The 14,115-nt window shown below is 45.2% G+C and overlaps 1 protein-coding gene across 2 annotated transcripts in view; it reads right to left on the reverse strand.

Annotated features, from left to right (window-relative positions):
- Window positions 1-750: 750 nt before the first annotated feature.
- The window catches only part of Nmnat1 (nicotinamide nucleotide adenylyltransferase 1), a 33,203-nt gene continuing 19,838 nt past the window's right edge, over window positions 751-14,115 (reverse strand). For both annotated transcript variants that reach the window (XM_029562880.1, XM_008831864.3), the window contains exons 2-5: window positions 6,981-7,151; window positions 5,216-5,399; window positions 2,092-2,234; window positions 751-1,647 (exon numbers count right to left, since the gene is read on the reverse strand). In XM_029562880.1, coding sequence (XP_029418740.1) covers window positions 1,232-1,647; window positions 2,092-2,234; window positions 5,216-5,399; window positions 6,981-7,095 — 858 coding nt within the window. In that variant the 5' untranslated portion in view covers window positions 7,096-7,151 and the 3' untranslated portion in view covers window positions 751-1,231. The remainder of the gene's footprint in view (window positions 1,648-2,091; window positions 2,235-5,215; window positions 5,400-6,980; window positions 7,152-14,115) is intronic.

Raw genomic sequence — 14,115 nt, forward strand, 5'->3', positions numbered from 1 at the left:
CACATGGTAGTAAATTCCCACAAACCAGATAATAAGCTTATGTTTTAACAAAAAGTTATAAGTTCAATTATTATGTCACAGGACCCAAAACAGAAAAAGTTTAAGGCAAAAGACCCTTTCTCTGCAAAGATTCAAAAAGCGCAGACAAATAGGGCAATGGGACAGAGACCACAGGCTCTTCAGACACTTGACAGTTTTAGACCCAGAGCATGGAGATTTCTTTCATGAGACATTCACCAGGGCCCAAAGTTAAGGGCTGGAGTTGTTAGGGTGGACCCAGCCCATTCCTCCTGTTCTTAAGGGTCTCCATTCAGTTTTCAATTATAATGCTATAAATAAAGGCGAGGAACAATCAGACTTATAAAATCCTTAAATGAGACCCTTCATTCTTTGTGGCTCTGTTTGAAGCCACATTACCTCTAAAGTTGTCCCCAACTAAAAAGATGATGAGTGATCACTGGTGCGTTTTACAAGATTATTTATTTTTGAATGAGACAGAGTCTCAAGAACCCCAGGCTGGCCTCAAACTGGCTATGTAGTCAATGATGACCTTGAACTTCTGATCCTCCCGCCTCTACCTCCCAAGTGTGTGAATTATAGGTGTGTACCACCGTGCCCAGTTTATGTGGTGCTGGCTCTACTAACCTAGCTACATCCATAGCCAAGGTCACATTTAAAGAATTCCTTTATCTCTCCTGGATGAAGACACCTGGCAATAGGCATGAATAAAAAGTCAGTTTTCTTTACAACTAAAACTAGGATTTTGTTTTATTTTGTTTTGGGGAGAATCTAGGTTCTTCTGGCTGGTCTCAAATGCTTGGGCCCAAAGTGATCCTCCTGCCTCAGTTCCTAGAGTAGCCAGGTTTATAGGCATGCATCACTGAGCCTGGCTAACAGAAGGATTTTGAGTGGATTTTGGCTTTTCGCAATTTGCTTCTCTTGCATAGTAGAGCCATTATGTCCTTTTTTACTTATTTAAAGTCAGCATCATTGAAATTTCTTCTTGTTTTAGTGAGCTGTTATCTTAAAGATAAAGGGAATTACATTCTTTAAAAATATGGTCTTATTTAAAACATTAATTTTAGCAACTATGATTAAAAACAGATTTGATTTTAATTCCCTGTTGATTTTTGCCAAACCCTTAAACTTTAGTTTATGAAAAAGGATCACAATTCCTTCCCTGATTTACTGACACCAGGGTGTTTCAAATCTTCAAAAAAGCAGCCAGCGCTCACACTGTGGAACTGCTGTGCTTTGCTTCTGCAACATTCCTCTGCAGAGGAGCCAGGATAACCCCCACGTTCCTGTCTTCGCTCTCAGAGCTGTACAAATTATGCTTTTCAATATACTCTCGGACAAGATCTGGGACCAAGTAGCGGATGCTCTGGCCCCTTCTGAGGGCTCTGCGGATCTTCGTGGACGAGATGTCATTGGTGATCCACTCGTTCACCAGGTGGATGTTGCTCTGATGTTTCCACAGCACATCGGACTCGTAGATGAACTTCTGAGCATCACTGCCAGTCCGAGTGACACAAATGAGCCCATAGTCTGCCACGATTTGTATGATGTCCTCATTCTTCCACAAGTTGGGGACACCGAAGGACTCCAAGAAGTCTGCCCCACACAACAACTTCACCCTGGGCACACCTAGGAGGAAGAACCAGGCAGTTTCAGGGTTTGGATCTTAATAACCACATGCATTAACCGACTGTGTGTGATATGTGCGCCCTTGCACCTCAAACAGATCCAGAACACTGTAAAAGCTAAAGAGCGTCACAGGAGAAGTAGATCTGTGTGCCTTTTACTCTCCTCTCCTTCCTTCATGAAACCAGCAAAGGGAATCTTCCAGGAGCCCAACAGGTCTGGAATAAGAAATAAAAACAGCCGGGTGTGGTGGCGCAGAGGCAGGCGGATCTCTGTGAGTTCAAGGCCAGCCTGGTCTACATAGTGAGTTCCAGGCCAGCTGAGGCTACAGGGAGATCCTGTCTCAAAAAAGACAAATTAATTAATTAAAATGAAACAGAACAGCATAAGGGTGCTGTACTGTAGATTCGAAGCAGCCCTTGGGCATCCTGGGAAAGTATCACACACCTTTTGGGTTGGGCTCCAGGGGCTTCTTTGGACTAGAATCCTGTCTCTGCTCTGCCCACTTCCTCTTCCGACCAGGCCTTTCCAGAGCAGAAGAGTTTTGGGGGTGATCACAATGGCCAGTCTCCAGCTTCTCCTGGTGGTGTCTACAAAACGACAACATGAAAGAACATTCTTCATCATCACGGTGCTCCACTGAAGTACTGTCCCTCTGGATATGCCTAGGAGTTTGTGACCCCATGTTAAGGCAGGGTGCTATTCAAAATGCTTTGCCACCCATTACCACCAGCCACTCCCCCAGTTAGCATGCCTAGTAGAAGGAAAATCCTGGGAGCACAACAGTGGTTGTCACTCTTCTAAGGTCTGTGTGAGTTACAGTAACAAGAGTTAACATTAGCTGTTTCTCCACATGGATTGTCTGACTGAATCTTCTCAGTGCCGAGTACCCTAAGTAGCATTACCCCACGGCGGTGGGGGGAGGATATGATATGGAGACTTCAAGTTGCACCTCCACCTCTAGCCCTGGAACCTGGGAAACGTTCAGGAACAGCTCAACTAAGTGAACGTTTGCCTAATATAAAGCAACTTTCCTATCAGAAGTGTTTGTTACCCCTGTTAGAGAGGAGCTGATTAACGTGCCCAAGGTGTTTTAGCCAAGTACAGCAGAGCCAGGATTTAAACCCCACTGCCTGGTCCAAAGCCCACACCCTTGACCACTGAGGACCATGGCTTGATCTAGTAATGAAGAACCACATTGTTGGGACAGGGACAGGAATACCTGAGGCTTACAGGGCACTGTAGGAATCTGGCAAGGCTTCAGTCTGGGCTGGTAGCAGATGCCCACTGCCTTACACCAGTGCAAATCTACCCCAGTACTATGGGCCTGTGGACCCAACTCTGGGTTCTTTATGCAATTAGTCCCATTTCGCACAGAATGTGCAGAGGATAAAGTTACCATGGTGCTAGGGAAGGAAAGGTAAGACTGGAACCCACAGAGCCTGACCTCACTCCACAGCTCACAGCTCAGGCCCAGTGCCTGCAGTTGGCAGCAGTTAGTAGCAGTGGAGGGCAGCAGAACAGAATCAGGTCCTGGCCTCTGATTATAGAGTGGTATAGCTATTATATGGCGGCTAACAACCTGATCCCACTCCTCTAGCTCCTTCAACATATGGGCCTCGGCATCTAAACCCACCGCACTCACAGTACCCAGAGTGTCCTACTCTGAATGCTCTCTTATTCGATCAGTAACTACAAGGTTCAGAACTCTAGAGCAGATATTAGAAAGAGGTTTTCAGAAATTTCAAGCTAATATAAGGGTTTGACATTACTGTTTTGTTTGGGTTTTTTTTGTTTTGTTTTGTTTTTGAGACAGGGTCTCCCTTTAGCTCCAGCTGACCTGGAACTCACTATGTAGACCAGGCTCGCCTCAAACTCACAGAGATCCGTCTGCCTCTGCCTCCCAAGTGATGGGATCAGAAGGTGTGTGGCACCACACCCAGTGATACTACTTTCTTGACTGAACTGGTTTCAAAGGTTGGAGCATGGAGGTCTGGAGTGCCTCCTTGTTAAACATAATAATAAAATAATGATTTTAAAAAAATAAACAGGGGCTGGAGAGATGGCTCAGTGGTTAAGAGCACTGGCTGCTCTTGCAAAGGACCCGGGATCGATTCCCAGCACCCACATGGTGGCTATGAACTGTCTTTAACTCCAGTTCCAGGGGAATCCGAAGCTTTATTCTGACCTCCCAGGCATTGCACAACATGGGTGCAGTCACATACATGTAGGCAATACACTCATACACATAAAATAATAAAACAAACAAAACCCCAAACAAACAAACCTATGACAGTCCAGAAAGGAAGCTGACACCCAATTCCCTTCAGAAGAAATGTAGTTTATTAGGAGCAAGGACCTTGAGGCCATCATCAGGCCTTGAGGTGGGAAGGAGAACATTAGACAGAAACAAACAGAGAACTACACATGATGGGATGTTAAAGGGAAGGAGAGGTTTCCCTTTAAACCTGAAGAGATTCATCTGGAGTGAGAATAAGGGACTGGGGAGATGGTTCACCAGTTAAGAGCACTGACTGCTCTTGCGTTCAATTCCCAGCACCCACATGGCGGCTAACAACCTCCATAACTCCAGTTCCAGGGGATCTGATGCTCTGTTCTGACCTCCACAGGCACTGTACAAGGGTACACCTACATATGTGTAGGCACAACACTCAAACACATAAAATAAAAATAAGAGAGGCAGACAGAGAGCCAGCTGCCACAAGAGGGCTGGGGGGAAGGGCAGGGAGGCCTCTTCAGAGAGCAGCCAAGGGCACCTCCCTGAGCAAATTCTTTTTTTTTTTTTTTTTTTTTTTTATTTATTCTTTTTATTTTATGTGTATGCATGTATTGCCTGCATGTAGGTAAGCGTACCCATGTCATGCAACATGTCCGAGGGGGTCAGAAGAGGCTGTCAGATCCCCTGGGACTGGAGTTATGGACAGTTGTTAGCTGTTATGTGGGATTCGAACGCGGGTCTTCTGCAAGAACAACCAGTGTTCTTAAACACTGAGCCATCTCTCCAGCCCCCAAAAATGTTATTTTTTTTTCTCCTTTTTTTCAGTGATGGGGATTAAACTCAGGGCCATATGAATGGTAGGCAAACACTCTACAAGCCCTGGCCCTCCCTGAGCAAATTCTAAGAACAAAGGAAATTTCAGTCTTTTGTAAGTTTTGAGGGGCTGGTAGGAAGCTTTACGTCACATGATTTAATTTAACAGTGTAAGTGACAAGGAGCAGCCAGGATCCAGAAACAGAGCTTAAGGTCACAGCACAGACAGCTTTGCCTCTGTCCCTGAGGGAGCTGCAGGGGAGGCATGGCCTAAGTGCTCCAGGCTATGGGATCACTTTATCTTTTAGGTGTAGGCCCACGCCCTCTTCAACACCTTAGAAGACAGACAATGGAAATATCCTTGAGCAATGTGTCTGCCCCTCTTCCTTAGGGAGAGAGACCAGGAGGGCTTTCTTTATTTGGGGCTGGTAACAGCTTTTGCAGAGCAGGCAGTACTGAAAACAGGAATGCCTCCTCCTACTTCCCCAGAACCCATGATGTGGCTTATACTGTGATTACCTGAGCACCTTCGCGGTCTCTACCCACTCCTTCTGAAGACTTTCCCACGTGTCTACTTCCACCCAGTGTGAATTCTTGGTGGCAAGTTCTGCCATGACAATTCGGTGGTGAGCAGGGATGAGTCCTTTCTTCTTGTATGCATCCCCGACGGGAGAAATTATGCCTTTGATAACTCTGTATTTTCCTGGAAAAAGAGTCAGATTTGATAATAAGTATAACAAATTACATTTTATCAACAGGAAACATTATGATCACTATTATTTTACAGTCTTAGTAAACACAAACTCAAGTTCACTAACTGATTGATAAAATATACATAACAAAATCTATTTTTTTAGGCAGCTGTTAGTCCCAGCACTCCACAGGCAGTGGTGGGTGGACTTCTGTGCGATCAAGGCCCGATTGGACTATATAGAAAGTTGAAGGCCGGCTAGGGCTATAGGGAGACACTGTCTCCAATAAACATTATCATTTTAACCATTTTAAATGTACAGTTCTGCTGTATTAAGCACGTACACACTGTTATGCAATCATCACCCCATCTATAGCCAGAACTTTTCAGCCTCTACAACTAAAACCCTGTGCCGCCCCCCCCCCCGACACTAACTCCTCATTCCCCTCATGGTTTAGTCTAACTTCTGGTTACAACTGCCAAATCCCCTTGTAAAAAGCCTTAATCAATTTGTACTGGTCACCTAGAGAATTTGCAACAACCCATCTAACCTCATCTAGACACTTTGACATATCAAGTTTTAGAATTCTTGTCAATGTGAAGGGAAACCCATATATATATGTATATATATATTCATTTAAGTTGCCTGGTTATTAGCAACATTTAGCATCCACCTATCAGCACACTACATGATCAGTTAGGCAACAACGAAAAACTGTGTGTGTGCATATAAATATTTGTATGTAAAAATCACAGAAAAAAAGACAGGAGCTAGACGTGATCTCCATGTGTTTGATGCCAGTTTGGTCTACATAACAAGTTCCAGTTCAGCCAGGCCTGCATAGTAAGACCTTATCTCAAAAACAAAAACAAGCCAGGCGTGTGGCCTACACCTTTAATCCCAGCACTCAGGAGGCAGAGGCTGGTGGATCTCTGTGAGTTCTAGGCCAGCTGGGACTACAGGGAGACCCTGTCTCAATAAGACCAAATAAATAAATAAGCCAAAAAAAAAAAAAAAAAGAATAGTCAAGCTAGATGGGGCTTTACTTCTAAGCAGTAAATGCTTACTGTGTTGTCACTTTCTTAGTGTGTATTTATGTGTGGGAGCATGCACATGCATGTGCGGGTACACATGTACATGTGAGCACATGCCTGTGGAGGTCCTCAGGAACTGTCTACTTTGCTTTTAGAGACAGGGTTTCTCACTGGGACCTGGGGCTTAGTGATCAGCTGGGCTGGTTGGCAGAGAGCTCCAGGGAACCTCCTGTCTCCGCTTCCCTAGCCTTAGGATTTGGAGCTCACACTCAGCTGTTTTACGTGGATTCTGGGGATGGACCCCAGGTCTTCATGCTTGCAGCACTTTACTGACTGAGCATCCCCCTCTGCTCTGTTCCTTATGCTACTCAGTTTTCTGCTTCCTTCTATAGAGCTAGTGCTTTCACCCGCTGAGCCACCTCACCAGGCCCACTAACCTTTGGCTAAATCCCTGTGCAAGGAGACAGGACAAGCTTGTGCCCAGCTGATCTAGTGTTCATACTGGAACACACATAGTCAAGTGGTTCTCTGGTCTTAAGCTGCTTTTGCTGTTTTTACCTGTTCCATTCATGTAGTCCTTGGCCAGCTCAAACAGCCTAAGGTGCATGTTGGTGATTGGATTAAAAGAACCGCAAGCAAGGAGAACCACTTCGGTCTTCTCTGATTTATTCATGGTGAGAATCTGAAGTTGTTGATCTAAAAGGAACCCTCTGACACCAGCCTTCTTGTCTGCAAAGGAAAAGGAATATAAGCTCGGTTACAGGTCTTCAGGCATTGTTTTATCTTCTCATTCCAAACAGATAAGATAAAAATATGTGGCTTCAAGGCCAGGCATGGTGGCTCACACCTTTAATTCAGGCAGAGGCAGGTGGATCTCTGTGAGTTAGAGACCAGCCTGGTCTCCATGGTGAATCCAAGACAGCTGGGGCTACAGGGAGACCCTGTCTAAAAAAGACCAAAAAAAAAAAAAATTGGCTTCAATGATCAAGATGAACTGCAAAACTGGCTTCTTTTTCCTTTTTTCAAATATTTATTTACTTTGGTTTTTTGAGACAGGGTCTCTCTGTAGCTCCAGCGGGCCTAGAAATATGTAGACTAGGCTGGGCTTAAACTCACAGAGATCTGTCTCCCGAGTGCTGGGATTAAAGGTGTGTGCCACCACACCTGGCTTATTTATTTTTTAAATATTTTATTTTTATTTTATGCATATTAGTGTACTGCCCACGTGTGTAAATGCACCCATACCATGAAGTGCCCACAAAGGCCAGAAGATGGAGCTAGATCCCCTGGAACTTGAGTTATGGACGGTTGTTAGCTACCATGAGGGTTCTGGGAAGCGAACCTGGGTCCTCCACAAGAACAGCCAGTGCTCTTAACTGCTGAGCCATCTCTCCTGTGCTCTGGCTTCATTTTGCCATCCCCTTTTCCTATATAAATGTGTAGTTCCTACCATAAAGGAATGAAACACACTTTTCTGTTCTCTTAATACTTGCTTTGCCCAACAGACTATGGCAGAAAAGACAGTATGCCAGTCCTGCGCCTAGCTCTTAGAGGCTACGATAGAGATGTTTTCTGTTGCTGTAGTAAAACAGATAAGGCCAGAGCATGGTCTGGTGATGCATGTCTGTAATCCTAGCACTTGGGAGGTGGATGCAGGAGGAGACTGAGACAGGGTCTCATGTAGCTCAGGCTAGCCTCAAACTGGATATGTAGCACAGGATAACCTTGCACTCCTAATCGCCCTGCCTTCACATTCCAAGTCCTGGGATTACACGTGGGTGCCACCATGCCTGGCTAAGTCTGGGTACAACCAAAGAAAACAGATTCTGGATGCCTAAGAGCATGGTACCAGCATACCAGTTCCATCACAGCACAGTGGAGAGAAAGAAAAGGAACCAGACAAGTGTAGAAGGGCTTCAGGCCTGTGGGGCCGGCTTACTTTAAAACAACTACTCTCACTGGGGCGAGGTGGCGCACGCCTTTAATCCCAGCACTCTAGGCCAATCTATGTGAGTCCCAGGCCAGCTGGGGCTACAGGGAGACCCTGTCTCAAAAAGAACAAAAGGGGCTAGAAAGATGGCTCAGCCATTAAGAACACTGAATACTCTTTTTAAAAAACTTTTATTATTTTTATTTTATGTGTGAATGTATTGCCTGCATGTATGTGAGTGCACCTGTGTTGTGCAATGCTGTGGCGGTCAAAAGAGGGCTTTGGATTTCCCTGGAACTGGAGTTAAGGATGGTTTGTAGCCACCGTGTGGGTGTTGGGAACTGAACCCAGTCCTCTGCAAGAGCAGTCGGTGCTCTTAACCCCTGAGCCATCTCTCTAGCCCCAAGAACACTGAATATTCTTGCAGAAGACCTGGGTTCGAATCCCAGCACCCACACGGCAGCTAACAACTGTCCGTAACTCCAGTTCCAGGGGATCTGACAGCCTCTTCTGTCCTCCATGGGCACTGCATGACACGGGTGCACGTACACACATGCAGGCAAATACACACACATAAAATAAAAATAATAAGCCAGGTGTGGTAGTACACGCCTTTAATCCCAGCACTCGGGAGGCAGAGGCAGGCAGATCTCTGTGAGTTTAAGGCTAGCCTGGTCTACATAGTGAGTTCTAGGACTGCTGGGGCTACAGGGAGACCCTGTCTCCAAAAGACCAAAATAAATAAATAAATTAATTAATTAAATAAAATATTTTTTTAAAAAACAAGTACTCTCTTGAGAGCTGATTCACCCCAACAGCTCTCATGACCTAATTGCTTTCTACTAGACTCTTCTTATTAAAGACCCACCACCTCAACACAGCCACACTGCTCCAAGCTTCCAGCACACAGACCTTTTAGGGACACACTCACACCACAACCAAACCATAATGGAGGTGTTGTTCCTGTCTACTATGGACTGCTGCCTCTGCCATGAAAACAAGCCCAAGGTAGACTGCTATAGGAAGATAAGACAGCTGACCTCTCAATACATAACTGCAGCCATCAGAGCCAAACCACAGCCATCCTGCTCACTCATACCACAAGCCCAAGGGAAACCAGATGTGCTTGACTTAGATCGGCAAACCCACAGGTGACCCCCACACACAAGTAGAAGTGGTTTTTTTGTTTGTTTTTTGTTGTTTTTGAGACAGGGTCTCCCTGTAGCCCCAGCTGTCCTGGAACTCGCTATGTAGACCAGGCTGGCCTTGAACTCAGAGATATGCCTGTCTCCCAGTGCTGGGATTAAAGGCATGGGCCACCATACCCAGCTTCAGAAGTGATTGTTTACTGATAGATGCCACTCAAGTTTTGTGATGGAGCTACTGTGGCCAGAGTGGTGACACGATGATGTCATCTGCCCAAATGTAAGCCTGTGTTTCAAATGGCAACTCGCCTCTCACTCCTATGTTCAGAATGTTGCTTAACGATGAATAACACTTTACAATTTGCAAACATCTTTGCTATATAAATTATTGTATTTGGGCTTAAAATTGGGAGAAAGGAGCTTGAAAACTGGCTCAGAGGGTAAACACAATGGCCACCAAACCTGACAACTCATTACTATGAGTTCAATTCTTGGAACCCACACAGTGGAAGGAGAGAATGATTCCCCCAAATTTTCTTCTGAGCTGCACATGTGCACTATGGCATGTACACCTGTCCACATCTGAACAAATACATGTAAAGTAAAATTTTGTAATTGAGAGAACAGAGGCATGTATGTATGTGTATATATATATATATATGTATATGTATATTATAATGAAAGCCGGGGGGGGGCATGGCTCAGTGGCATAATATTTGCTTAGCTTTTATGAAGCCATGAGTTTGATCCTCAGCATATAAAATTTTATTAAAGTAATTCACATAGAGGTGGGACTATAGCTCATTTGTAGAGCATGTATGCTAGCACAGTATATATGAGACCCTATGTTCAATTCTCAGCATATCAAAAAACAAAAAAATAAAAAAACAGTAAGCGGGGCATGGTGGTGCATGCCTTTAATCCCAGCACTCGGGAGGCAGAGGCAGGTGGATCTCCATGAGTTCAAGGCCAGCCTGGTCTACATAGTGAGTTCCGGGACAGCTGGGGCTACAGGGAGACCCTGTCTCAAAAAGACCAAAAAAAAAAAAAAAAAAACCCCACAGTAATTCACACAGCTTTTAAAGAAATTCGTATATACAGACTTACTATAAGGGAAAAAGACCCACAGTGAAAAATCAACAGCATTTCAATAGCTTCTGTCCAAGTGCCTAAAGACAACTATTCTTTATTATAATTTTTTATGTGTGTGTATTGCCTGCATGTATGCAAGTGTACTCGTGTCATGCAATGCCCTTGAGGACAGAAGAGGGTGACCCATCTCCTGGAACTAGAGTTTCAGATGGTTGTTAGCCACCATGTGGGTGCTGGGATTTAATCCTGAGTCTTTTGCATGAACAGTCAGTGCTCTTAACACCTGAGCCATCTCTCCAGCCCCAAGGCAACTATTTTTACCTTTCTCAACTATTTCCTCTACTAGATTCTATTATAATTATTATGGGCTATGTTATTTCTTTAGTTATCTGATGTAAGATGCCTAACAATGTCTGAACATCTGAGGAAGGGCTTCCATAACCTACACTACTTTCTCCCAAACTCATGTGATATTCAAGGTTCTTGAAGGAGTAACAGAACATTTATGGTCACAAGAGAGGACCGACTAGGCTGGCCACAAGACCACAGAGCCTGAGAAGCCTCACAGTGGCCCTTCACACGCTGGAGAGGAGGAGAAACAGAGAGAAGCTGGGTCCAAGAAGCTGGGAGTCTGAATGACAGGAGCCAATGATGTAGGGTAGCCCCAAGCCAAAGACCTGAAATCTATGTGCCACCCTTGCCCCTGAGATGTGGGTGCAAGACCCCACACCAAAGCTGAAGAGTCTTGGATATGGTGCCCATAGCGGACAGCAGCGCAGACATAAGGCTGGGAAGAGCTCCAGCAAGAGACTTCCACTTCTTTCTCCTTTCCACTAGAGCCCCAGCCTCCTGGACGGTGCTGTTCACATTCAACACCGGACTTCTCCGCCCAAACTGAGCCACACACCAATCTCCTGTGGGAACACTCCCTGCCCCAGACACACCCAGAAGTGTTGACCAATCCTAGGCATCCCTTAATCCAGACAAGTTGGAAACTAAAGGTAACCACAGGAAGGCCAATTTTATTTTTTCTTTAAAGACAGGGTCTCAGGGTCTGGAGAGATGGCAGCTAACAACCATCCCAGTTCTAGATGAGCCTATTCCTATCCTCTCTACTGGCTTCCACAGGATGGCACTTACATACATGCAGGCAAAACACACACATAAATCAAAAAATGTTTAAATAAAAAATAAAGACAAGGTCTCACTATGTAGCTCAGGCAATTTGCAATCTTCCTGCCTTAGCCTTTCAGTGCTGGATTTATACATATATGTCACAATTCTCTGCTCCAATTGGCCTTAAATTTAAAACAATTTGTTTTTAATTTTTGTTTTTTGATTTATTTTATGAGTGTTTTGCCTGCATGTATGTAAATGCACTACCACGTGTGTACAATGCCCAACAGGGCCCAGAAGAGGGCATCAGACCCCTAGAATTGGAGTTAGGGACCACTGTTAGCTGCTATGTGGGTACTGGGAACTGAACCAGCATCCTCTGTAAGAGCAGCCAGTATTCTCTTAAAGGCTAAGCCATCACTTTAGCTCCTTAATTTTCGTTTTTAAAAGATTTATTTTAGCTGGGTGTGGTGGCGCATGCCTGTAGTCCCAGTACTTGGGAGGCAGAGGCAGGTGGATCTCTGTGAGTTCAAGGCCAGCCTGGTCTACATAGTGAGTTCCAGGACAGCTGGGGCTACAGGGAGACCGTCTCAAAAAGACCCAAAAAAAAAAAAAAAAAAAAAAAAAAAAAGAAGTCAGTAATGTTTAGCAGAGCATTAAATAGTGAGCTAAGGGCTGGGATGTAGCTCAGTGGTACAGCGCTTGCCCTCACATGCAGGTGCAGGGAACCCCAATTCATTCTCAAGTACTGTCCTCCCCACCCCAAAACCAAAAAACCCCAAACAAAACAAAAACCAAAGCCCAAGTTTATACAAAGACCTAAATGTCCCACCTTCTAGTTTTCATCATGAGCTTAGAGTTTGCTAACCCTAATCCTCCCAGCCCTAACCCTATTCAATACCCATACAAAGTACCTGATGTAGAGCTTTCGGAGGAAACTGAAGGATCAGGAGTTCAAGGCCATCCTCAGCTACATATCAAGTTCAAGGCTAACCTGGGCTACTTGAGACCCTGTCTCAAAAAAAGAAAAGCAGGTTTGGGCTGGAGAGACATCTCAGCAGTTAAGAACACTGGTTGTTCTTGCAGAAGACCCAGGTTCAAATCCCAGCACCCACATGGCAGCTAACAACTGTCCATAACTCCAGTTCCAAGGGATCCACAGCCTCTTCTGTCCTCCGCAGGCATTGCACGACACGGGCGCACTTACCAACATCTAGGCAATACACACGTACACATAAAATTTAAAAAATAAGTAACATACACACACACACACACACACACACACACATATATGTATGTATATGGCAGGATTTCCACAGAACCCTAGCTCTTCAGGGAAATTGGGTGTCTGCCAGGCTCTGAGCAAGCTCTCCAGGGCTCTAATGGAAGAGGTGGGTCCAGCTGGTGCCTCATGCAAGCCCTGGGCCGGGCCTACCCTGGTCAGGTTCTAGGCACTATTCCCCAAGGGAGAGCAGGGTGGAAGGGAGGAAAGGCTGAGAGCAGGGAAGATCCAAGGGAGCTGTCTGGGCCAGGCTTCTGAAACACAGATGGAGCGCAGAGCTCAGCCCTGCCCATGCTGTGAGATGAGCTCAGGCTTCCCACCATCCCCAGGGAACAGGGAGGCTTGGGAAGCTGATCTCTCAGCACAAAGGAGGCTGCCTTTGTTCTCTGTCCCATGCATGACCGGTCTCAGATATTCAGCTCAGTTTTACTAGTTCACTGATCTCAGGCTATGATCTGGATCCTCAAAGCCACAGAAGAGTTAAGATCCAGTGAGCTCTTACATCAAGGCCTGTCCCACCAGGGGTGTGCCGAATGGGGGTCCAGTCTCAGCCAGGGCTGTTTTGGATGCTCCCTTGCGTGGTTCCGGGGGCACCAGGACCAGTGTCGCCATGATTCACTTTTGTTTGGCCCACACAGCCTATCACCTGCACTGCTGGCTGCCAAGGTCTCATCGGCTCAGGCTGTAAGTGTCCCGACCCAGTGCACTGGGTCAAAAAGTTCATTTATTCCCAAAGCAGTCTTTAAGTTTAACTAAAACTTACTCCTAACTTTTAAATCACGCATTTTTCAAGTTTTAAAGACACTGTGATCAGCCAACATTAATGGAACATTTTGGAAGCACTAATTTACAATTACAACTTTTTCAAAGAGCACTGTGATTCTTTGGGCTATCCAAGTCCTGGTTCCAGATGTTCAGAATAAACTGTCCTTGGCCCACTGTTAGGTGACATGACTGGCCGAGCACCCTCAGAACTTCCACTACTAAAATAGATGCTATTTCTTCCAAAACAGTAACTTTAAGTGTGTACCATATCTCGTTCTGATGTTGCTGCAGGTGCTTTAAATACTCTTGGACATAAATTTTGAAGGTGTATATTCTTTTTTTTTTTTTTTAAAGTATTTTTTT

The sequence above is a fragment of the Nannospalax galili genome, unplaced genomic scaffold (assembly GCF_000622305.1).
Source record: "Nannospalax galili isolate Female #2095 unplaced genomic scaffold, S.galili_v1.0 scaffold870, whole genome shotgun sequence".
NCBI classification, from domain to species: domain Eukaryota; kingdom Metazoa; phylum Chordata; class Mammalia; order Rodentia; family Spalacidae; genus Nannospalax; species Nannospalax galili.